The sequence below is a fragment of the Telopea speciosissima genome, chromosome 6, assembly GCF_018873765.1.
Source record: "Telopea speciosissima isolate NSW1024214 ecotype Mountain lineage chromosome 6, Tspe_v1, whole genome shotgun sequence".
Taxonomy (NCBI): Eukaryota; Viridiplantae; Streptophyta; class Magnoliopsida; order Proteales; family Proteaceae; genus Telopea; species Telopea speciosissima.
Genome location: NC_057921.1, coordinates 50,672,555 through 50,699,586, shown reverse-complemented (window position 1 = coordinate 50,699,586; position 27,032 = coordinate 50,672,555). Strand labels below are relative to the sequence as shown.

Sequence of the window (27,032 nt, the reverse complement as noted above, 5' to 3'; positions counted from 1 at the left end):
TTGAAAGTTTGAAACTATCATTTCCCCGCAAAACAGATGTTCAAAACCACTTTTCACCAAAACCAGGAAATCAATCGAAAGGTGGTTTCGATTTGTTGTGTTTTATAAAACGAAGTTTCAAAATACCTCAGCGTGTTTCCGGTTTTGATATTTTTTATTGTCTCTTGAAAGGATACATCCCTTGGGAAGAGTGTCTCCAAGGGATCTGATGTCGACTTTTTTGTTGTGTCTCTTCAAAGGACACATTCTTTGAGAAGGATATCCTCAAGGGGTCCTTCATCTCTATATATAGAGGATGCTTTTAGACACTTTGTAAGTGAATTACAAGTGTTGTTACACACTCTGTCAAGTTTTTTTCAAGTTTTCTTTCTAGTTTTTATTGTTTTAAGAGATCCTGTTATTCCATTCATGTTATTGATTTAGCACAACTCGAACGTGTCTCGACGAGGTCCAGTAAATGAGTACAACGACTATTGAAAGGGCCAAAGGGTTGTTTTATCTTGGAGGCTAATTCGCAAGAACCCAATTTGCACCATAGAGTCTACAATCTTAAAGACAGTGTCCATTGATACGACTAAGCTCATTATGTTTCTCAAGATAATTTTAGGTTCGTGACGTTATTATTGGTGCTTGAGTTATCAACATCAACCTTGGTTTGTCTACAAAACAGATAAGTAATCTAAAGTTAAAATGGTGTTTTTTTTCCCTTAAGTTTTAAGTTAACACTATTGCTCAAACTCGGTGCGGTTGTAATTTTTTTCAAAACGTGCGGGTTACGTGAGTTTCGAGCTAATTTGAAGGGAAGTACTAGTAATTTACTCAAAAAGAAAAGTATAAATTACATAGCCCTCTCCTAGACTATGGCCCGATCCCGCTCCCGCTCCCCTGTGTTTTTGAAACTTGCACCTGTACCCCTAAAGGCTAACAGTGTTAGTCAGGTGTTAGTTGTGAAATACAATAGACCATTTTACCCACGTCGTCAATCAAATGCAAACCAACGCGTGTGGATGAGAGACATGGTTGCCTTGATTGTATACCTGTCATCATTTTCTTTCATTAATAACCAACCTGCAAAATCCACAGTTGCAGGAGATGGCGCCACTCATTTTGAAGTGTTGTGGTGTGTGGTGAATAAGTTTGTTACTCGAGGAAAGCCTAACTAATATTGGAGGTAGGTGGGAGTACACACGTATTGTAGTTGGCTAATGGGTGCCCCAGTCAGTGGTGTTCTGATTGATTCTTTCATCTCTTGGAAGCCCATGAATGCGCGATTAAAATTGGTTATTGTCACTTGGACTGGAATTTTGGGGACTACTGATTCACCTCCCACTTCTCAGTAGTAAAATCTAGTACAACAAATATAACCGACCATGAGGACTCAACAACATACTCCATGATAACTTTATCACTACCCCATGTCGACTAAATAACATGCTCCTAACTTACTGCAATCACACTGCTAGTAACTCCACCAAATAGCAATATAACCAACCATCAATATACCATGTGGTGTGACATGCATGGCATGGATTATGTAACAAGCAGTGACCCTGATATTTATCTGTCCAAACCGATGATTTTGCTCGAAGGGGAAATCGTAAAGTAGATATATTATTGACAACTCCGTATTACACTGAGCATGACCCTTAAAAGTGAGGGTTATGGGTTATGACTGAAAAACTACTAGATTTTAATATAGTGAAATGGTATTCTTGCAATTTTTATGAAATTTTAATCTCATTTTGATTATTTTCTATGCTTATTTCATGTTGAAACTTGATCAACGAGATGTGCATCGAAGGCCCTAAAAATAAAAAAGTGCTAGCTTGAGCTTAAGACAAGATGTATTTCATAAGGCGGATAAAAACCCTCTGCAGTGCGTAATCTTGTGGTGTCTTTGCAATTCGGGTCTACGTGTAATGTTTTCACCATATGTGGGATAGCATCCAGTCATTGTATGAGCATGGACTAGCTGATAGGTATTGGCTGATGGACATGGTTGGATGAAGTCGTATGCGGGAGGTGGTCTCCTTAGTAGGGAGAGACTTCAGTATACCCGTTCTAATAAATGTAAAGAATGATTTTATATGTGGATCTACTTGCAGTTATGTCTTATTATGGGAGAGACATAAACTGTTCTTAATTATAGGGTTGATCCTTGCTCCCAGTCTATATAATGGTAGCAATCCTCATTAGTTGCTAACCTTTGCAATTGTATAGAGAAGGGAGTTGACGAGATTAACAAGAAGGAGAGAAGAGCATTCGAGTAATTCATCGTCAACCGATATGGATCCGGGTATGGTTCCATCGAATCTCTATTATTATATGTTATTTGTATTCAATGGTTCATCATGTTGATCTTGTAAAATTATTTTAACACTGTAAGCTCGACATGTGGAAGATGCTTCGTCCAATGGTGCGAGCTCGAGTAGACTCAGTTTTTTTTTTTTTTTTTTTTTTTTCTTTCTGCTTCAACTCACACCGTTGGATGAAGCATCTTCCATGTGTCGAACTCACAGACTTGATCCACAAAAGCACCACAAGATTAAGCACTGCATAGGATTTTTATCCTCATAAGACTTCGTTATCATCTTGAGCAACTCCTAGTCTAGCCCCTTGAAAAAAGATCCCATTTGACTAACTGGACTACCATTTCAACTGGCCTTCTTTAGACTAACAATGTTACTTATATTTCCATAAAACAAAAATAAGGACTAAATTTCCCTTCACCCATAGAAGACTGTTCACCCACCATTATAGGATTCACTATGTTCCAGAATACCCTTCCGATAAACTTTCCTGACCTCTCCCACCTCGTGGTGAATGGGATCCTATTTACCGTGGGTGGAGCGAAACTCGCTCCAAACAACTATGTTAGTTTCAAATTCAAAAGTCACAATAGTCTTGATGAGGGAACAACACACTTAATAATGGCATGACAGCGTATGGTCAGAGGCCCATTGACGGATGGAGGTTGACATTAATAATAATTGAGCTAATATTTCCCAAAAATAGAGTAACCTTATCCCATTCACAGTGGGGTGGAGCGAAACTCGGTCCAAACAACTATGTCAGTTACACATTCGAAAGCCGCAGCAGTCTTGATGAAGGAACATTACACTTAATATTAGGATGGCAGCGCATGGTCAGGTGCCCATGGTCAGATGTAGGTTGACATTAATAATAATTGAGCTAATATTTCTCCCAAATAGACTAATCTTATCCCATTCATCGTGGGTGGAGCGAAATTCGGTCCAAACAACTATGTGAGTTACAAATTCGACATTAATAATAATTGAGCTAATATTTCTCATAAATAGACTAACCTTATCTCATTCATCGTGGGTGGAGCGAAATTCGGTCCAAACAACTATGTGAGTTACAAATTCGACATTAATAATAATTGAGCTAATATTTCTCATAAATAGACTAACCTTATCTCATTCATCGTGGTGGAGCGAAATTCGGTCCAAACAACTATGTGAGTTACAAATTCGAAAGTCACAACAATCTTGATGAAGGAACAGGACACTTAATATTGGCATGGCAGCGCATGGTTGGGTGCCCACTGACAGATCTAGGTTGACATTAACCTTGAACTATTGACATCTCATCTTTAGATTAGACTAGTTAAGGGTGTTATCGATTTCATACAATAGGAGGTGGGAGTGAATTATGAAACTCATCTGCCTAAAAGTCCAATAATAGGGTTGCATCATGATGGATTAAGAGGTTCTCTCTCCATCCTGGGCTCACAGAAAACTTTTTCCTTAAATCAGATATGGAAAAATATCAGTTCTTTGGTACTCATACCCAGTTTACCACTTTGGGCCCTTATAATTTTGCCACATGTACAATGTTTGGGGTATTAAGACATAAAAGTTGGAGCCTAACTAAAAGGGTAGTTGGGTAATTTAGTAAAACCTAGTCTAGTTCAGCTTGGATTGATTCTTGATACTTCCTGGGCTTAGTTGGGCCTATTCAGATTTCAGACCCATTTTGTTCCCTTAAGTTCACACCTTGGTATTTTACTCCATTATCCTTTACAAGACACTTTACACACCCCTAGCGAATCTAAGCAGGTAATTGGTCAATTAGGAGAGTGGTAGTTTCTTACCCTTTATTTAATTAGCCAAGAAGAGATTCCTTCCCTCACTTACTTTGTTGTTTGTTTTTTTGAGTGGGGTAAAAATGTCAAAAATATTCTATTAATAAAAATGAAAAAGGATATATTTACACCCATTCTAATCTACATCCCTAGCATCCGGGCCAGGGATTTTTCCGCTGTATAAGTTGATACGTATTAATATTAGCGATGATCAATACCAATACATCGATATGTATCAATCGATACGATCAAATATTGCCTTTTTTTTGTACTAGTATTGGCAGCGACCCATACTCACATCGATACCATGAAAACTAAAACCTTGACCTTGGCCCAACATGGCTAGGAATTTTATTGGAAAGTCAATGCAATCCGGCTCTCTCTAGGGAGCTCAGTGCCCAGGGGCATCTAAGGGTGGGGTTGTGCTGCACACACCTCAATGCATGCCTAAAAATACGTGTAACACAGCCCAACGGTTGGATGCTCTCCGAGCGTAATGGGCTCCCTGAAGACGAGCTCAACTCGGTGGAGGATATATATCGGTACACAGTTGTACTTTACTTGCAAGCACATTATCAAATGAACATGTATATGAATTTGAAGTTAAAAGATGATATTCATTTTCAGCTTGACAAGGTCTAACAGTCCGTCAATATATAGCTAGAATTAGGGATGTAAATGGATCGAATTCGGTTGGATAGTGGCATTATCATATTCGTATCCGATTATATTTGGACAGATTCGGATAATTTCTGTATAGTGATTTTTTAAATATCGATTCTCCTAAATGGATATGAACACAGATCGAATACGAATTTTTGACTATCAGTTGACATCTGTACCGTTTTTATGATGAGGGTTAGGGTTGAGGCTTGAGAGTTTAGTAATTACCCTTTCTTCTACTCCTCTTAGTTTTTTATTTTCTTATGTTTTTTTACTTCTGATTTTATCTTGTATTTATTTTAATAGATATGTGATTCCATGTATCATATTGCGTAAAACAATATATGTGAACCAATAGCAAATCTAGAAAAAGAATAACATTATCTTAACTTATAAATTTATAAAAATAAGATAAAAAAATCCAATAAGGTAACTTAAAAAGATAGACAAACCCAGAGATATATTTCAGATATTTTATTACGTTTGGATTGCTAAACGAATCGGATAATAATCGGCCGGATAGGAGGATTATCATATTCGTATCCGATTAGTTTCGGACGGATTCGAATTCTCCTAAATGGATACAAATGCGGATTAAATAAGGATTTTCGAATATCCGTTTACATACCTAGCTAGAATACCATAAATTAAACTACTCGTTTCTCTCTCCTCAATTTTAATTTTTTTATTTAATTTTTCTTGACTTCTAACTTCTAAGTATAAATGAAAGATAAAAATAATGAAATTAAGGAAAGCTTATGGCCACAACGGAGGTATGGTCATCCCTTCCTCTCCTATCTTTTCCTCTCTCCTCTTGACGTTCTCTCTTTTTTCTAATCATATGCGTCCAATGCATGCCTCCATTTGCTTGGAGCGTGGGAATCCCTTAAATTAAAAAGAGGGAGAGTTTCCTTAAAGATTAGCATAGCCTCTACACCAACATGGGACTAATGAGAATATATGCAAATGCACCAATAGGAATGAGATTTTCATCTTTTATGAGGGTTGGACTGTCATTTTGTACCCTTGATGTTTACCGAGCCACACTTTCAAGGTTTTTTTTTCCAATTAAATAATCATACATGATGAACCATAATTGAAATCAACCAATCAACAGGCAACGCGTGGTAAGACCGTCCGGTAGCTAAACCGATCGATGAACCCAAACCAATCCATCTTGAAATAAGAATCAAATAATGAATATGACTCGATCATTTGACCCAGTGATGGACGGACGGATCCGAAGCACTGAATTGATCATCGAGTCAACTCAGATCGGGCTGGTCTACTCGGATCAGATTCGGGACTCCAATGCCTAATGCAGTTAACTAACCTAACAGCATGACTGACACGGTTAAGGTCATGCTTTCTTCGTGACTTCCAACCCGACAGGTGCCAAATCCTAGGAACGACACTTAGGACTATATAGAACCAAAACTACTATACATAAACGGGAAATTCCCATATCGATCTAGTAATTTAAATCTATAAATAGTGACATTTATCCCAAGTATGGAAGTCTCACTTTCAAACTCTTTGGGTTTAAAAATTTATCTATTGCAAAGATCTGACTTAAGCATTGAAATGTACCAATCGACTCAAGGTTGGTATTCTTTTTCCTTGTGTTGTTTACTCGTGCAAATCAACTTGGCAAGGTGGACGTCAGATCAGACTTGGTCGCAACAATAGAAAAATATTATTTCTTACGTGGTTTGGCGCAGAGGAAGTCCTCTCGTTTCTCCTTTCAGTATACGTGTGGTGAAAGATTGAGAATTATTTTGACTGAAAAATTATTTAAGAAAGTAAGGATATGACGTCATGTAGAGGGATGGCATCAGCCAATTAGTCAAAAGAAATTATGTTCAATGACTGCTTGACACGTTAACAACTGTGAAAAATACAAATGCTTTACCATGTTTGATAGCAAACGCTCCAACGGTGGGAAGGCACATCTCGGCAGTTGGATTGGAATAAGTTTTCGGCAATTTTTTGACCCACTACCATGATTTTAGGGTTCACCCAAGATCACGTGCTAAGTCTCAATCAGAAATGATTATATTTAATTAATCCGGTCAATAATGAAGACTGGGCTCGGTCATTACTTTCCAATACTTGCTAGTTGCTACAGAAAGTATGACGTGGATAGAAAATGCTGATGTGGCAAGTAGCCCCACTGCAAGAAGCCCTTTAGGCCACAAAGTAATAAGCCACGTCCAAGCTTCTTTAATCTAACTACCACTAATAAGTAACTTTGTAACTGCCAAAAAGAACATCGAAAAGGAGTGCTTCGTAATTTATAAATGTGACACGTGGAAACAAATTTTTTTTTTTGCACTTTTACCTCATCTGGGGATTCGGATATGGTGATTTTTATTGATACTGGACTGTACCAGTAGTAAGTGACGTAATGATGACGTGGACAAACGGTACCACTGCTTTGGAGCTTTTAGGTTTAAGGTAGCATGCCAGGACATTTTGACCGTTGACCCTTTTCCTAAACATATTCTCTTTTTCAGGGTAAATTCAAAATCATATCCACCTGAAATTCTGGAACATTTCGACCATGGATTTCAGACAATCGGAACAGTTTGATTCTGTTAAATTTTTTACACAGAAAGAGAAACAGAGAGAGAGAGAGCAAGGAAAATTGAAGCTGGTTGTAATGTGCTATCTAAGATCAAACGATATAACCTTGAAATCCAACGCCTACTGCTAATCGAAATCCAAATGCAATTCCTGGAAAAAAAAACAACACAGAACAAAATAATCTAGAAAACAGTGAAGCCCAATTGAAAAAACTGGACCTAGTACAACAAGAATGTACAGGAAAAAAGAAAGAAAAAAAAAAAAAATAGAATCCCTGTCCACCAAATTCCCTTCTATCTCCCCCTGTTTGAACTTTGAACTCTCTTTCATAGATTCCCACTTTCCGGCAACAATCTGGCGTGTACAGATTCCTATTCCGATCCACAATTCAGAAACAAAAGTGTGATTAATGGGAATAGCGAAATGGGTATATGAATTTGGTGATGGGTTTCTTGTAATAAGTTATTTGGTTCAATTGGATGGAGAAACAGAGAAGGAGCGAACACGGTTTCTCCGGGGACGGAAACATGAGAAGGCTCTCTTTAAAATGCCGATGAGAATTCGACCCCTCTTAGGAATTAAACGAGGAGCACTTCCTCCACGGCGAACGGTGACGCGAACTACAGGATGTCGGCCGCGCCGCCTCATCTGCGTTACAGTTAGGTTGGTTCGAGTGGTGGTTGTTGCTTCCATCGTAGCGACAAAGCAGAGCAGAGAAATCAGTGTTCTTTTGTCAAGTTCGTAGCTTGCAGGTTTCCCAGAAGGCTCGTCTAGGTCGACAACACCTCACCGACTCTGGCTTATAAAGCTAATGGCCTCACGCGTTGGGAAAAACCGCGTTGAACGCGTCTGCGAGCTCTCGATATATAAGACTCACAAACACAGAGGGAGAGAGGGAGACGGAGGGAATGAAAAGAGACCAAAACTCTCCCCTGTTTCTGAATGAGTCTTCCTGAGATCCAAAGACACAAACACGGTATCGTAGACGACTCAACCGTGTCTGAAAAACCCTCATCACTCTCCTCCCTTTAAATCTCCATTGGGATTTGCGAACCAACGACTCCACGGTTCCTAATCGCCTTTCTTGCTCACTAAGGTTATAACCTATAACTGTCACCCGCCTTGAATTTGTAATTCTGGTTTGACTGGCACTACCGTTTCAGATGACCATTATGTCCTCCATGAAATGTATCGATAGATACAAGGATGATCAAGAATTCTGAGGGTGTTCGAGTAAATCCAACTTCCATCCCCGGATAATTCCATTCTGGTAGTCCCTTCGTATTCTCTTCAACTTTTTTTTTTTTTTTTTTTTGCCCTTTTCCAATTTAATACTGAAGATGAAGCCGAGCTTTGAAACTGCATTTCACATTTGGTTGTGTTCACACTTCGGTGCTTCACAGCTGGATATGCTTCAAGTCGTTTGATCCATCCTGATACGTAGACGTGTACAATAACAGATTGGTCTGATAAAACCAAACCAAACCAAACCAAATATGATAAATGAACCCAAATTCTGAACCGTCCGATTAATAGGATATAGGGGGAAGCGATCTGAATTGAATGGCTAAAACTTATCTTCCTGACGTCATTATTGACAATGGCTCTAGCTAAGGTGATTACCATTTTCGAGCTCAAATAGTCTGGGTAGGGTTGCAATAGGGTCGGGTTGGGTCGGGCTTTATAAAACCCTAGTCCAACCCTGAGTCCCCTTTGATGGGTCTAAGCCCAACCCGACTTTAACTCAGGGCCCGAAAAATCCAATCCTAATCTGCCCTCAGGGTCAGACCGGGCTGACCTTGATTGGCCCTGATCATGGGGAGGGAGGAAGGAGATGCATAGGCTGGAATGAGCCAAGAAAAAAATTATCAATTTTATGTAAAATAACACTATAATAAAATATATATAATAATATATATTTAGTAATATAACTTAAAACAGGGTCGGGTCAGGCCCCACAGGCTCAGGCTAAGATCTCAGCACTAGCCCGACCCTAAATCAAGGCTAGAAATTTCTAACCCTAACCTGCCCTCAGGGTCAAGATATCTCAACCTAGACCCTGTTTGAACTCAGGGCGGATTTGGGCCAACATGACCAAATTTGCAACCCAAAGTCTGGGTCACTGTGTTAGTGAGAAATGTATCTGCTAGGGTTTTAAATGAAAGGCAACAATAATAATCTCACATCAGAAGTATGTAGCTCAATATAAAAACTTATAGGTATTTAGGCACTCTCTCTTTAATGATTAGCTTTTGAATATGATTTCTATCCAAGTCTCTAACAAATGATATCCAACATGTACGTTTTGACATTAAGATTCAACCCTAGTCCGGTCTAAGTTGAATTGACCCTTTTAATTCGGGTTATGCTGGTAACGGGTCGATGGATCCTATCCGGTACTTAGAATTTTTGAGTGAATAAATGGACCATTGGACCTGGTCCAATTTGAAGAACAGTGTCTGAGGGCAGATTTTCTATGCTGATGTTTTGACCAGAGCAGAGTTTTTGGAAAACAGCTCACACAAGAGTTATTAATATTGATTGGTGTATTGTGTTGGTGCTAAAATCTGAAAGATATTTTATGGGTTGTGATTCAAAGAAATCAAGACCAGTTTCTTAGGGACTAAGTACCTTACCAAGAATGAATGGGTTAGGAAAGTTCTTCAAGTTTCTAAAGTTTCGGCTGGTCACTGACACAGTAGGGGTCAGTTTGAGCACGTGGGATGGTGAGGTGTGAAGGACCCCACACCAAAGACCAAATTTTGAAGGACCCCACCAAAGACCAAATATGCACGATTTGATTTTATTTTTTGACCAACCTCTTACTAAACTCCTTTTAATTAAACCTTTTACTAAGTTAATTACCTAAAATTAAGAAAATATATTTCATGGCTTTCTAAGTTAATTAGTTAATCTAATGGATCAATGAATCGGTACTGTATGCTGATACTTGATACCGATATGATATTGTTACAGATCGATACAGGCCTAATATGATCTGATCCATAATGTATCGGTATTGATATTGGTATCAGTACCAGCGATGATCGAAACTGCCACCAATACCAATACCTATAACCTTGACCCACATTGCTTACAAGTTAAAACTATAAAAACACTCTGACTCTAATTCTACTATTGACAATGTATGTGAACGTATAAATCCCAAGGTCCCATATTAATATGTCAAGTTTTAGTCTTATCAGAATTTGTCATATGGCAAAATAGAATTTAGGATTACGAGAAGATGCATGGGACTATAATGAGGTGCATGGATATACACGAAAGATATGACAATAGATGAAGATCGATTAAATGGTTAGCATCAGATGTGGAGTGTCAGTCTATGTGAGGAACATCTGATTGTACACTAAAACAAATCCTAACAAATTTTTTAATTTCTCAATTGTTGATAAAGATTTTTTTTCCCCCTCAACGTGGTACACTTCATTTGGACTAATATTTACCAAATGAATAGGAGGCGATGAAGACTATATATCTAAAGATTTAAACAATCTTCATTATGATAAGACATAGATTAATCCAATCAAAGCTTAAATTAGTGGTTCACCTACAAGTAGTGGTCTCTCTCTCTCATTGAGAGGAAATAGGAATGGTGGATGGTATGACTTGGTCTCTCTCATCTTAGTTTATAAATTAATCAGTTACATTAGTTGTTAGATTGAGGTTAGAGTAATTCTTAGACAAACTTTAGGATTTATTATTTTTTCAATGGAAAGAGAAAGGAGAGTCAAGGGTTGGGTGATGAGTGATGACTTTTTTGTTTTGGTAGAACGAGTGATGACTTCACTTCATCGTAGAAAGAATGACGAGAGAAATATAAAAAGCAATCATTCTTTGGCTTATTTTTATCAAGTGAAAAGAAATATAATTTATTAAAAACCAAAAGAAATAAAAACTGGAAATTATGTGATTATTCTAACCGTTAGATGGAGAATTCGTTGTCTCGACTAGATACGTTTTAAATTTCATACTCAAATGATCAATTATTAAATTATAAGTGGAGATTGGAATAGGTTTAACTTCTAATACGGTTTTTGTTTACGGTTATGTAAATTGATTTTTAAATAATAGATAATTTGTTATATCGTCATCTAATTATTAGTTGATTTCTAATCTAATTCAGTCATGTTATATTGAAATAAAATCTAAATTCTTTATGGGAAAAGACCGTTCAACCCCCAGTAAAATCAAAATTTTCATTCAAACCAATGCTTTTGTGCGCATTCTCATTGATCCTCGTATTGATGTAGAGCCAATATGACCAATTAGCATTCTCTTGCCCAATCTTTATTTATGAAAATAAACAAGCATAACAAACCAGACATAGTGAACTATATAATTGGAAATTAATTACCGTCAAATTCATCTTTAACTTCCCCATCATCCAACGATATAGAGACCTAGACCTCCCATCTTGGGCTGATGTGAACATATTCCTCCTTTCTACCAAAAAAAACAGAAAAACATATTCCTCCCCTCCACCCCCACCTTATTAATATCAGTCCACAGGTCACCCCAAATAAGTGTACACTTCCTTTAAAAAAGTTGTTATTTGATTTTTAGGGATATGGATAGGCACATTGCTTGCATACAATAAATTAGTGAGTGGCACTGATGGAGGCACAGGACAGAACATCATATAGGACAGGCAAGAGATCGTTTCAAAGGGGAAAAAGAGAGATTGACACAACAGACGCTAGCTTGGAGTACTTTATCTCTATTTTTTTTTATTTTTTTTGTAGTAGATTGTAGATCTTGAGAGTACTTTACCTCCATGTGGTATGACCGCACAAAGGTTAATAGACAACTTCCTGTAAAGCATCTCCAAATGGATATAACGTACTAACCATACTATCGAGTAAGTCAATCCATGAACTCAACATTTCATACAAAAGGAGAGGACGCCTAGAGGTTCTGCCAGTCTGAAGGTGTAAATTGGTTTGATTCTAGATTGCTGGTGTGTGAACCGAAATCAAATCAAGAACTAAAATCAGTTTACAAATCGATTATCAAACTGAACCTGCTAGGTTTGGTTTCAGTTCTTATTTGGTTCCGACATTCAGTTCTTACACGGTTCGAGTCCGATTCCTGTAGGTTCGTAAATACTTTAATATTGTATTTATAAAATATTAATATACTATAATATAGTAGTGTTATAATTTATTTATATATTACTATATTAACACTAAAATATTCTAGTTATTAATAAAATGGGATTTGGTGCAATTGCCAATTAGAAAGAAAGAATTGTACAACAAATGGGTATACAGAAAGAAAGATGAAGTTAGAGGAACAAAAAGATATAAAGGAATAAGGCTCGTAGTAAAAGGGTTTGCATAGAAAAAAGGTATTGATTTCTGTTGCGTCAAGAAATCGTCGAGCGGTCCTGCTAGTGCCGTCACCTGCAAGTGGACCAAAGGGGTCAACAGAGAGAACCGGTGTGGTCCCGGCCTAGGGCTCTCCGATGCCAAAGTTAGATCTCCTGGCGCAAATAGATGAATAGTGATTATTCAGTATGAGTTTAGATGTCCCCTGATGGGGTTGCGTACCTTGCCTTTTATAGTAGCATATGGCGGTGTATGGCGGTGTGGAGAGTCCCCGTTTGATGGCGATTGTGCCATTGAGTGGATAGAGGCCCTGGGTAACGGGGCTCTATCCTGATTGGCCATCTCCCCGTGGGAGGGAGTGTCCTGGTGGCATCAGGATCCTTGGTGGATAGATACCCGCATGTGGTGATAACGTCCTTGGTGCTTGAATCCGTCTGGATGACGTGACCTCTAATCGGCGGTCTAGAGTCCTGGTAGTGACATGAGTCTTAGCGATACGATAGGATCGTAGATGGGTGGGCCCCACCTCACGTGCCCACGATGTTGTGCCTGGGTGCAGGCCGTGCCTGGATGTGTGGCTGCGCCTAGGTGAGGCCGCGCCCAAGTGGTGGCCGTGCCTGAGTGAGGCCGCGCCCTGGTGAGGAGGCCGCGGCCTGGGTGAGGCCTCTCCCTGGTGAGGAGGCCGCGCCTGGGTGAGGAGGCCGCGCCTGGGTGAGGAAGCCGCGCCCTGATGCGGGGCAGCGCCCTAGTGGTGGCCGCGCCCCCGAGTGGTGCTGGGACCCCGGTTCGTTCCCCTTAGCTATGGAGCGGGTCGTCTGTGACACGTGGCGGTCGTTGATTGGCCCGATGAATATTGGATGTATCAATTTCTAAGAAAATTTCCTCATGTGGTTAAAACGACTTCAATTCGCATTATGTTAAGCATGGTAATTGTATAAGATTTATGTCTTGAGTAATTAGACGTTAAAATTGGTTTTCCCCATAGTGATTTGGATGAAGAAATCTATACGCATCAACCTGAAGGGTTTGAAGTCAAGGGCAAGTAGAAACTGATTTATAAATTAAATTGGAGCTTGTATGGCCTCAACCAAGCTTCAAGATAGTGGTATTTGAAATTTGATAAGGTAATGTAGGACTCAAACATTTACATGGTATTAGTCTGACCGCACTGTGTTTATTTTTCAAAATTTTGAGAATGTACATTTTTTAATTCTTGAATTGTCTTTACAAAGTATTACTAATCTCAAGAAAAATCTACCCAAAGTTTTTTACATTAAAGATTGGGGTGAGGCGAAGCAAATTCTTAGCAGGCATATAAAAAGAGATGGAAAACCAAATAAATTATGGTTATCTCAAGAAGAGCTACGTCGAGAAGGTATTGAAAAGATTCAATATGGATAAGGCGAAGCTGATAGCTACTCCATTGGCATGTCACTTTAAACTTTCAAAATATATGTGTCCTTCAAGAGAGGAGGAAAAGGAGTTCATAGCAAAAGTGTCATATTCTTCAGTAATTGGAAGTTTGATATATGTGATGGTAAGCACGAGACCGGACATTGCACATGCAGTGGGAGTTGTCAACAAGTACATGCAGAACCCAGTAAAGGAGCATTAGAAAGTAGTTTAGTGGATACCCAAGTTTCTCAAAGGTACATCCAGTTACTATTTATACTTTGGGGGTACTAATATTGATATGCATGGATATGTTAACTCAAATCATTCAGGTGATTTTTTTTTTTTTGGGGTCAATAATAAATTTATTGCAAAAAGCGAGAAACACTCCTCGTATCCGAAGTAGCACCTTCGGATAGCAAGGGATCGGAATAGGGCCAAATCATCCTTCCCGAAACTGATAGGGCCCTCCTAGCAAGGCAGTCTGCTAGGGAGTTAGCAGCCCTTGGAATATAAGAGAACATACAATCATCAAAGTAAGAGGAGATATGTCTAATATCTTCCACAATTGGCAAGATTTTTAGATCAGGGGGCTTTGAAGGGTTCAAGAGGTAAGAAATGATGACGAGATTATTACTTTCAACCGTAATGGAGAGAGTTCCTTCTGATATGGCTTCCAAAAGCCCTTCCCTGATCGCCATCGCCTCTCCAACCAGAATGTCACTGAAGGTTGTCGGATTTGAGATGGCAATACAACTCCTACCCAAATGGTCCCTGATCACAAAGCCAATGCCACTACGCTTCAACCCAGGGTCAAAGGATGCATCACAGTTCAGCTTGAAAGCACCTAGAAGCGGGGGGGACCAAATAGAATGCGTAGGCACTCGAGCAGAGGCCTGTGAGAGCTCAGATTTACTGGAGGCTTCCAAAAATTCTTTACACGCCTTATGAGCTGCCTGAATTACCTCCTCACCAGAACAAACTTTTCCACCGAAAAGCAGATCGTTTCTAGAGGTCCAAAGATACCATAACACGAAGCAGCAAAGGGCCGTTACCTCCTTGAAGGTAGTCTTACCACGGTTAGAGAGGGAGCTCCAAGTCTGAATAAACTGGTATAGGCTGAGGTTGTTGCCACCACGAGCCAACAGGGAGTTAAGGTTACAGCCGAACCAAATAGCCCTCACAAACGTGCACTTTAGGAGGATATGGTCAACAGTCTCCTCATGGTCACCACACCTGTGACACCAAGTATCAACTGGAATTTGGCGCTAATGTAACGCAACAGCCGATGCCAAGCCTCCAGCACAAGCTCTCCAAAGAAAAGTTTTAATCTTAGGCAAAGTATTGCTTGACCATATCATCTTCCACACCGAAGTAGGTACCAAATCCCAAGAGTGAACTTTCGCAGATGAGGGTTTGGAGGACTCCCTTTCCTCCCATTGATTGGAGAGGAGGTGGTAAGCACTTTTCACTGAGAACTGCCCATTTTTAGCTGCTCCCCAGACCAAACAATCACTTCTAGGGAAGAGGCTCAACTGAATTCTTCTAATGGCTTCTCTATCACTGGGGTGAAAAAGCACGAAGGGATATGTTTTTGTTGTAGGTGAAACAGCAGTCACCTGGATTCCAAAGCTACAAAAGGTGGTTGCTCTATAGGCATCATCGGGTAGAGAGAAACGATATTCTGCCCCTAGCAAAATTTAAATCGTTAAGCCTTAGCCATCTTTTCTTTGTCGATTATGTGTTGTTTTCTCAAAGGTAACCCCGAGTCTATCGTCTCCATCATGGACTCTATAAAGGAGTTTTCTGGGATCTCTGGGCTCAAAATCAACCTGTCAAAGTCGATTATTTTCATTGTTGGTATCCCTAAATCTAGCAAGGAGAACCTTTGTTCCATAATTGGGTTCTCCTTAGGGAATTTTCAGGTTGCCTATCTCGGTTTACCCCTCCTTTTCTCGAAGCTCTTTCTGCACCATTGTTTGCCCATTCTTGATAGGTTACACAAGAAACTTTAGATTTGGAAGAGTAGACTCCTCTCTTATGCTGGAAGACTTGAATTGATAAGATCAGTCATTCAAGCCTCGTATCTATATTGGGCGAGTGTTTTTGGGATCCTAAAAACATCGTCAAGATGATTGAATCTTTATTGTGATTCTTCCTGTGGAAGAGACAAGAGAGCTCCAATTTTCTCCACACATGTAGCTACTAGGTTATTTGTCTTCCTAAGGATAAGGGGGGCATTGGCATCAAAAGTGTAAAGGAGGCTAATATTGTAGCTCTATTGAAGCTCATATAGAGAGTTGTGACTACAGAAAATTCCATATGGGTGAAGTGGATCAGTTCTAAGATTCTTAGAAAGTAGTCTATTTAGACTATTCAAAATTCCTTTACCTCTTCTTAGACTTGGAGAAAGATGCTTCAGTTGAGGCCTCTGATTATTGTTTTCAATCGTCTTCCATTGTAGATGAGGAAGACAATGCTTTGGCTTGACTCTTGTCACCCTAAAGGTATTCGTATCTCCCATTACGAAGACCGTATTCGATATGATGCTGAGTTTGATAGGTTAGCCAGAGTTTCATCTATTCTTATGGATGAGATATGGAATCCTAGGCGTCCTACCTCTTCAGTCCTTTTTGAGGCCTGGGAATACCTCCCTCTCATTCCTAGGAGGCCTTGTGGTTGCGGGGATCTCACCAGGTGGATTGCTTATTCCTCAGGTAGATTTTGTTTGCCTCCAATTGGGATTTGATTAGATCGCGGCAGCCCAAGGTTCTATGGTTTAATATTATCTGGGAGAAGGATTACTTCCCAAGGAATAACTTCATTGCTTGGAGGGCTATTAATTATACTCTCCCAACCCAAATTTTTCTTAGGAATCGATCAATCTAAATTTAATCCCAAATTGTTGTCTATGTTGGAATGATGGTGAAGATTAATCATCTATTCTTTAGCTGCCCCTTTTCTAAATCTATTTGGAAGAATATTCTGGTCAAATGTTGGCCTTCTGGTAGGCATATTCGGTCTTCAATGGAGAGTGAGAGTGGGTTCTCTATCAATTCACATGGAATTTAGTACATGATGTTGTAGGCAAAATGGTGTTTTGTGCAATCATATGGTGTAGCTCTTCGCATTCATATCAACAAATCTGGTTCTCTATTAATTTTGAGGTGCAGCAGAAATCCCTTTTGATTATCATATCGTGCAAAGATTCTGGGAGAAACAGATGGATCAGTTTGGCTTAGGATATATCTCTTCTATTCATGCCTCCCCATTATTGGGCAGTTGCAATATTTGCCCCTTCCCCCCCCCCCCCCCCGCCCCTCTCCATGTATCCTCAGCTTTTTGTTAGGGGCTTTGTATGTTCAACCACCCCCTTGTTTAACGCCCTAGGTGTTGGTTTGTTGTTGTTTTTTCAGTTTGGTTTTGTATTTCTTTTTACCCTTGGTTTAATTTTTTTTTTTGGTAAAATTTTTTTCCCTTGGGTTTAATATATTTTTATCAAAAAAAATAAAGGATAGAATATGTTGCTATCACTGAAACTAGTAAAGAGATTATTTGGCTTAATTTAGAGATTTGTGAAAGAGTTGAATAGAGTGCATGAGTGCAATAGGTTATGGAGTGACAGTTAAAATGCTATATACCTAACAACAAAAGTCTCTCATTCGAAAACTAAGCATATTCAATTGAATCTAAGTGGGGTCCGTCTCTCCTTTAAAGTGAGAAGAATCCCAACACCTATTTCCTCCTCTCCCTCCAACCCAAACTAATGCCACTCCTTAGTCCACCCCCAATTAAAATCGAGTATTCCTTTAGTCATGGTCAATGGGAAGATCCATTGATCGAGGCCTTCGATTGATATCTAGGGATCGATCATGCTCAATCAAGGACATGTTCGAACATTTGTAATTAAGGAGCAAGTTTTTATGCCCATTGATGTGAACAGTCTTCCCCTAATCAATGTACAATAAATGGCATAGTACTTAGTAAGTAGTTCAGTAGGAGTTCATAAAGAAAAAGTTGATTTTTGTTTTTTAAAAATGAATTCTAGTTGTTGAGGACACTTCCTCGCAACGCGATATGATCATACAAAATTTAGGCTGTCTTTGGTATGCATTCTTGGAATGTATTTTATTTTTTTTTTATTGTTCGATGATGTGAAATCAACTTAGAATGCATTCTAAGAATATATACCAAATGCTGCCTAAGCAAAAGTCAATTTTCCATAAAGCAATCTTTAAAAGGAAATACATTGTAATCTTTAATGGGTGAGGAGGGTAGCGGCGCTTAGGAGAGTTGAGAACTAATACTCATTGTAGTTTATTACCGGGAAAAAAAAAATACTCATTGTAATTCATCTGAACCGTTGATTTATTTTACATGAATCCTAACTGTCCATTAATTAACCTTTCATTAAACTATTACCGGCTGTTAAAGACACATCCATTTACTATTGTTTTGCATTGCGAAAATTTCCATCACTCCTTTGTACTTACCTTCTAATTACTCGAATTCCCCTACTTAAATTTTTTTTCCTGATTTCTCAAATGGGTCTGCATTTACCTCTCCTTCTCCCCCGAAAATTTTAAAATATCCAAATTATCCCTCTACTTGTATAACTCAACCGGTTTCTTCGATTCTCATTTAATTGGTTCACATGATTTGAATCAAAATCAAATAACTTGAACCAATTAATCGACCCTGCCTTCTCCCACATCTCTTACACTAACAATTTCTAAAGAAAAATCGGCAACCCCCTATCTGAAGCTGCTCTTTGTTTTTTTAAATATCAGAAAATGTGTGACCCACACCATCTTCCACAACTCATCTCATTTCTACTCATCCTCTATCCTCACGAGTTCGGTTCTTCTACACGTACCAACAGGTGAACATACATGTGAGAACCAACCAACTCATAGATTTTGGGTTTTTTACAATTATCACCTTAAAAACTTTCATAGCTACTATTATCTCATCCAAAAAACTTTCAAACAACTGCTACCCACCCTTGTTGCATATTAATAACTAAGTGACCCCCACGTTACAGACCCGTAATGGAGGGGGTTAGTAGTGATACTGTGCCATTGTCATGGAATTTGTAGGACGCAAATGCCCTTCGTCCAAAGTAAAAATTTTTACAATTACCACCCCAAAAACTTTCACATCTATTATTACCCCCCCCCAAAACTTTCAAACAACTGCTACCCTCCGCTGTTGCATACTAATGACTAAGTGACCCCCACCGTTACAGACCCATAACGGAGGAGGTTAGTAGTGATACCGTGCTGTTGTCACAGAATTTGTAGGACAAAAATGCCCTTCGTCCAAAGTGAAATAAAACAATCTTCAAAGGATTATACCTTCACTTCCTCTTCACTTCACCTATTGCAGCAAATCGGAGGAAGAAGAACTTCGTCGGCGGCCGAAACATCGCCTGCTGAAGAAGTTCATCAACGCGATCCAAACATGCAGCAATGGATTTCTCATCAGCTAAAGAATTCCAATCCTTGGATGTGGACAATAATTTATCAATGGTGGCGAGGAAGGTTAAGGAATCGACAGAAACAGACCAAATGGGCTGTTCAGCCGAGACATACTGAGAGATCTGACGATCAAGAGATTTCAAAGTCTGCTCCAAGGCAGCATAACTTCGAGGATCATCGCTGTTGATCTTCTCAGACAACTTCTCTCTGGAGAAGCGACCGTCGAAGGAGGAGAAGAACTGAAGAATGTCATCAGCCATGGTCTCAGTCCGGCCAAGAGTCTTAACAATGTGGCGAGCCACAACAATGAGTTTGTCTTCACCATTTTCAACCATTAACATCTGAACCTATACGATTTAATCCAAACTCTCTCTCACCTAAGGCAATAACCACATCACTAAGATTGAGAATGAAAGGGGGATAAGGTTTTCTGTACAGATTTGGCTTCAAAAATGGTAATCAAAAGAAGAAAAAGTATCTGTGGCGAAGTGTTGGATATGGATAGGGAGATAAGAAGATGAAGAAGATGAGACAATAAAGGGTTCTGGTTCTCCTTCAAGGAACGTAGTTTCTGTGAAAGAGAGTAGCTATAGTAGTAAATCATCCTAATTCCTATGGAGGGTAGATCGGTGAGACAAAGAAAACAAAAAAAAATAACCCCTTGGAAGATTGTTTTATTTCACTTTGGACGAAGGGCATTTTCGTCCTACAAATTCCATGACAACGGCACAGTATCACTACTAACCCCCTCCGTTATGGATCTATAACGGTGGGGGTCACTTAGTCATTAGTATGCAACAGGGGAGGGTAGCAGTTGTTTGAAAGTTTTGGGGGGATAATAATAGATATGAAAGTTTTTGGGTTGGTAGTTGTAAAAAATTTCACTTTGGACGAAGGGCATTTTCATCCTACAAATTCCGTGACAACGGCACAGTATCACTACTAACCCTCTTCGTTACAGGTCTGTAACGGTGGGGATCACTTAGTTATTAGTATACAACAGGGGAGGGTAGCAGTTGTTTGAAAATTTTTGTGGAGGTAATAGTAGATTTGAAAGTTTTTTGGGTGATAATTGAAAAAAACCTCATAGATTTTTTTTTTCTCAATCAAAAAGAAAATTATGAATTCAAACAAAAACAACGGTCAAACTTCAAGTACATCCCAAAGAAAATAAGGAAAAGCTAACCTCATAGATCATTATCAGTGTTGAATAAAAATACGAAACAGCCACTGGACAAAATTTCAAGGCCTGCACTAAGTGCTTGCACAGCCCCACATGACTTCTCTCCTCTTTTCCCTACCCCCACACACACACTTTCCCTTTCTTCATATTCTAAATGATTGGCGTAGCGGTTTGACACCACTATCTATCTAGCTATTTCTACCCTTTGGGCCCACTTGGCTCCCAAAAACAAAAAAAATTTGATTGCTTGCTTGCCATTAGAGAGTTGGATGAGACGATGAGTCTTAAAGTCGTGTAAGCCCACTTGCTTACTGCTTTCGCTATCTGAGGCAATCGGGAAAAAGATCGTTAGCATGGTTCCTGCACCTAAACACAAATCAATATCCTTGTTGTTACACAAAAATACCGATTAGTTTCTAATGAAATAAAAAATCGTGTCAAAATCAATGCCTTCGCATATTTTCATTGGCTACCATTTAATGCAAGGGCTATTGGACCGGTTAGCATTCATTTTGTCCTTTTAAAATATGATTTACTTTTGAGTTGTTGTGATGAACAATACGTACTATGGTGATGGTTTTAGTAGGAGGCTGGATCAGGTTCTCGTATGAGAATCATTCTTGTACGTCCTTAGCCACACAGATGGAATCCCAAGAAAGTAAGTGGATTAGATGTGGGACTAAAGCTGAACAAGAATGGCTCTTTTAGTAGTGGGTTCCTTGCTCTGTTGAAATTAGTGCTAATGAAGTTTTATTTTCTGCAGATGGTTTGTGAGGCTGGGGCCTATTGTATCAGTACCTATGCTTGAGTATTCTCTTGTACTTTTTTCCTTCAATTAATACATACTTGCTGACCTTCTAGCAAAAAAAAAGTTTTATCTTCTACAGATGGTTTTGGATAAATAATGTAAAACATAAATTAATGTCATTTTTAGTATGATGTAATCTTCTTCGGTAGACAAAAGAAATGAAAAACATGTAAGGATTTTTTTTTTTCCTTTTTTGTTAAAAAAATAAAAACGTGTAAGACTAGACATAATGGTTAGTCACTTTTAAATTATGTTGACAATTCTTTTTGTACTTAACTTAAAGAATTTTTGTGAATAAAACAACAAGAAACAATAAAACAAAGTTCTTACTTCTAAGTTGCACTCTTTTGTTATATAATTCTTCTTTTTTTTTTATTTTTGGTAGTGTAATAAAATATGGGTTTTGGGCCCAACTTGATCGCCCACATGTGGGGGCTGATCCCAGGCCCAAGATGAGAGAGGGAGAGAGACTCTAATTGTGTTCACCTCATAGGGTTTGAGCCAAATAACTTATTTATAAGCTAAACCCCTAAGGCTTCCCCACTAATCCGATTCCCTCTAGGAATCTAATCTAAGGGATAAGAAGGGGGGAAGGAATCGATCACTTAAGCGATCATTCCTCCCTCTCTCACCTTGGGCCTGCGATCAGCCCCCACATGTGGACGATCAAGTTGGGCCCAAAACCCATATTTTATTACATCTCCCACTCACCCACATAGGGCGCATAAATTTTGTTATACCCGCACCGGATCATAATTAATTATTATTTCTTTCCCGTGACGTGTGGTTATCACGCCGCGTCTTTGGTGAGCTTCTCACTTGGTGGTCAAACCCAGTTACAAATTATTGATCATGATACGGGCTTACCATTGACTCACCATGGCAATGGAAAAGTAAGTTCTAGCCTCAAGTCTTATTAATTATTCTTCCCTTGGTAACCTCGAAGTGCGGGTCCGGGCTTGAACCGCTCGAGCTATTTCATGAGAGAAGGGAATAATTTAAGTTCGGGTCCCACGTACCTTTAGGAAGTACATTGGGGACTTATACCCATCTCTTATGAACCCATCTAAGAATGGGCTTTTCCCTAATTAAGGTTGTGGGCAGGCCCATTTAACTCTATTTGACCCAAAGATGGGTTAACCCATTCCTGTACCCTAAATAAGACCATGGGTCAACCCATTAAGCCCTCTTGACCCATTTAACTTAAACTACCCATTTGGCCTAATGACCCATTTATCTTGGATCCACCCATTTAACTATTTGACCCATTTAACTTAAGGGACCCAAGCCCATTTTCTATAAATAAGACAAAGGGGGGGGAGAAGGATTCATTTTCATTTCTTCTCCCATCTAGCCTAAATCGTGGAAGAGAGAAAGAGGAGAGAAAGGAGAAAGAAGAAAGAAGAAAGAAGGAAAGAAGAAAGAAGGAAGGAGAAAAGGAGGAAGAAGGGTGGAGAATCTTGGTTGGAGGTTTGAAGATCACTTCTTGGAGCCTCAACATGGAGCCTTCTACCTTGGGGTGGGTAAGCCATTCAATCCCATCTCTTTTCTTCTATTTTGGGTTTTGGGGTTTGGGAAATGGGAGAAATTCGACCTAGGGTTCTCTTGGAACCTAAGGAATCGATGGAACCTCTAAACCTAGACTATGGTGGAGTTATTTCACTCCATTACAAGCCCTAAGCCTAAGTAATCTCTTTCCATTTAAGAAATTTAAGGTTTCTACCATATTATGTCCTAATTTAGGTTCTCTTTGTTTTCTCTTAAATCCATGGGATTACATGGACCTAATGAGGTCTTAGAACCCTAATGGACCTAGGAGGAAGCTTTCTTGAAGCCTCCCTACCTTTAAACCCCTTGGAAAATGAATCCCTAGTGAGAAACCCTTCAATTTTCGGTTCTGCAGGTATGTGGTTTTACACTCGGATTCAATTTTCTGAAACCACATCTGCATCCGACCTTGACTAAAACTATCCTAAGCCCCTGGTTAGCTAGGATTTACATGTGGTTTCAGACCTGCAAGAAACCACCCTGAAATTACCTCCCGAAAGGCCCCGTGAAGCTCGGATTTACACTGATTCGTTCAAACCACATCCGCATCCGACCTTGACTAAAACGTCCCGGCCCCGGTTTCCTAGGATTTACACTCGGATTCAGTTTTAAAACCACATCTCGCATCCGACCTTGACTAAAACTGTCCTGGGCCCCTGGTTTCCTAGGATTTACATGTGGTTGCAGAATTTGGGCATGAAACCACACCTGCAACCACTTCACTTCTGAAACCTTATACTTAAATGATTAATGGGAGACCTTTTGGGGATCCGTCCCTTTACTTAATTAACCCTATTTTCACTTTTTATTTAGGTTTAAAGTTTTCATCTTGTGACGTGTTACTTGATTGCGCGACAACTCATAACATCGGGACATAACACAAATTGTGAGTGGGTTTGGTTGTTTGGGCTTGATATTATTATTGCATTGTATATTATGTCATCATTATAAATTATTAAGCATGCTTGCGCATATTGCATACTTTTATATATGAATGTTATGATGTTAATTGGAGATGCTTTACTTTGATGGGTCTCGTGCGGTGGGTGCGGTGCAAAACCCGGATAATATATATATTTATGAAGAAATTATGTTGAATGTCATGTTGAATCATGTGCCGTCCGTCTTAACCGGGCACTAAACCGATGATGAAAAGTTGATGCGCCGGATTACCTCTCGGGACGATAGGACTTGCATGTAGTCGTGGCTAGGATTTTACACCCTTATGCTACGACCCTTACCAACAGGGGTTTAGGTGTTGGGTAATCGACACCGGATTCTGTGGAGGTGGGAGAGGCCATCATGGTAGTATTGGTTATCAGGGGTCTGCCACTGAGTGGTCTTGGAGGCTTCGATCGGCGTAGGTCCCAGGTGACAATTGAGGTTTCATTGTGGCGATAAGTTAAGTGACCACAGTGTCTCGTTGTCACAATAGCATATGCCATTGACTTAGTTGTGATGTTAGGTGGAAAATTTACTTAACATATGCATGCATCATTGGACTATGTGAATTGTGTGTTTGTGCATCCCCATCCCCTCACTGGCTCAGTGGAGAGCTAACCCCCTCGTGTACACAATTTTTAGATTATGATGCAGGTACGGAGGAGCCGGAAGCTATGTTAGAGGAACATGGCAGCGGGTGTCCTTGTGACGATTGCGCCTACGGGCCGTGAGAATTCTTGGGACTTGTTCCCCTTTTGTTTATTTTAGGGCGTAGGCCCATGTAAAAACATTTATTGTTATACCCTTGTTAATCATTATTAGATGGTAATGAAAAATGGATTAACTACGTATTTATCATCTAGGCTTTGATCATCTTGTAATATTGATTTTATACGCTCCGAAAACTACTGATCATTTGGAATGTAATATTTTCCTTTCCGCACTCGATATTATATTGTTTTAATATTAGTTATGATATGCGTTGGGACACTTGTCGTGATCCTGGCGGCTTAGTAGGATGACAAGCGTTGTCCTAGTCACCCCTTATAATGTATTTTATCCCTTGTTGGGATGGGGCGTGACAGTGGTATCGAGCAATGATGCTCGCACCGACCACGTCTCGCGGACTCTTGATTTACTCTCCACAATTAGGTTCTAAACTAAAAATCTTCAAGAACATAAATGATTGTGTGCGGACATAGGAGAAGACTGATTGTGGTGAAACAAAACTTAGAAGATAATAGGCAACATGGCACTTAGGACTTGAACCATAGTCATTAAGCTACAACTTTGAAATTGCTTGGTTGAGCCTTAAGTAGGTCATAAATGAGTAACTATATGTTAAAATTCATAAACAATAATGAACCAATTATAACCAAGCATAATTATCAATAATGATTTAAACAAGAAAGAAGTAAGCAAATACATAGAGATACATATAAGATTAATTACAAATATTCAATCGTTCCAAATCTTCTTGGGAGGCAATCATATCCTTCCCATTTCAACATTCATGATTTCATCTATTCCAACAAAGACATATGATTCTATCCTGCTCAATCAAAAGATACTTATCTAAACACCATGATTGTTCCAGATTCTCCGCTTCGGCATAATGCGTGTCTTTCTCAACTCGAAATGCAAGATCTCATCTGTTCCAACTCAAAACATTTGATTCTATTCATCTCAGATTAAATATACAAGTCTACCATTTCTAAAAGTTCCCAGTTGTTCATCCTAAGACAAGAACTATAAGAACTGATCCGGGATAACTTTAATTGTTGAGAGAAAGCTGAGCTAGACATTGCACCACCGCCACCATCGCGACCAAGAAAGCTGTCGATGTCATCTACCCCTCTCTCGATACCCTCTAGGCGCCAAGTCTGATTGGAGAGTTGCTTCGTGACCTCATCGAAGCCATCCACCACTCGCAGGTTCAGCCCTGATGGCCATCGAATGTCAATACCTCCCACTTGATTAAGGTATAGGGATTCCTTCTAAGTGAACAATAGGTCCTTGCTCCTCCAATGGACACGTTGATAACGCCGCCAACGTGCTGCAATGAAGGCTATAGGAACCCCCTTGACACATGAAACAACCCGATAGTTTTGTGTGCCTGGGTTCTCGGTCCGGTTGCATAGAAATGGTAAATGAGTTTAGGTAGTATGGTTCGGAAGGTTGAGAATGTTGGTCCACCCCAATGCCTCGAATCTCTGCCCCACCATGGAAGCTTTGAGATCATCCAACACTACATCCCGCCCTTCCACTATATTTTTAAAGCGGAAGTAGTCTGGTAAAGCTCTTGGTCCTCTATCTTTTGAAACCATAGTGGATCTAGGACAGTTGGTGCAACTTGTTCAACGCATGCACGCCGTGTTCTTGGAGCCATTGATTGTTTTAACCTGCAGCTAAAAGCCAAGATTGATAGCAAATTTGTACCTTGAATGCTAAGGCCTAAGTAGATGATCAATGTAAGGTTGTGAAGTTCAAAACCTAGTCCTTGATTTTCCTTCCAAAGCAAATTAAATTTCAGCAGGATTCTTAGGCTAGAAAATTTTGATTTTATCCAATTGTGATCTAAGAAGTTAGGGAAAAAAGGAAAGGCATGGCCATTATGTGAATGACATGATAAATAATGAAGATTCATGGTCATATTATGCCTAGGACATGATATTTTATACAAAGTAGTAAGTTCAAACAAGAAGTAGACTTGTTCGATCATGGAGCATGCCTTGGGCTTCAAAAAAAAAAAAAAAAAAAAAATTTTTCAGATTTTGTGATTGGAAGTTTGAATCTTGAGAAACAAGTAAAGTTGGCTTGTGACAACTCAAAGGATGTAAACTAAGCCCTATCTAGTAAGACCGATTCATACATGGCAAAAGAGAAGAGGAAAATTTGAGTAGGTTTTGGTTTTTTCCAAAATCCAACCTAAATCCTTGAGTTAGATGCCAAGATCGTATGCAAGCCCTTG

General features: G+C 39.3%; 1 protein-coding gene across 1 annotated transcript; it reads right to left on the bottom strand.

Moving 5' to 3' along the window:
- Positions 1-14,465: 14,465 nt before the first annotated feature.
- LOC122665896 lies at positions 14,466-15,760 on the bottom strand. The gene is made up of 2 exons (XM_043862028.1): positions 15,720-15,760; positions 14,466-15,336 (listed from the first exon to the last, which is right to left on the bottom strand). The coding sequence occupies exons 1-2, from the start codon at positions 15,758-15,760 to the stop codon at positions 14,466-14,468; spliced, it is 912 nt and encodes a 303-aa protein (XP_043717963.1).
- Between the last annotated feature and the right edge of the window lie 11,272 nt (positions 15,761-27,032).

Bases quoted from the DNA above. Each gene is read 5' to 3' on its own strand.
- LOC122665896 (XM_043862028.1), bottom strand. From the start codon at position 15,760: ATGCCTATAGAGCAACCACCTTTTGTAGCTTTGGAATCCAG. The intron at 15,337-15,719 runs GTGACTGCTGTT...TTGGTGTCACAG, and splicing joins TTTGTAGCTTTGGAATCCAG to GTGTGGTGACCATGAGGAGA.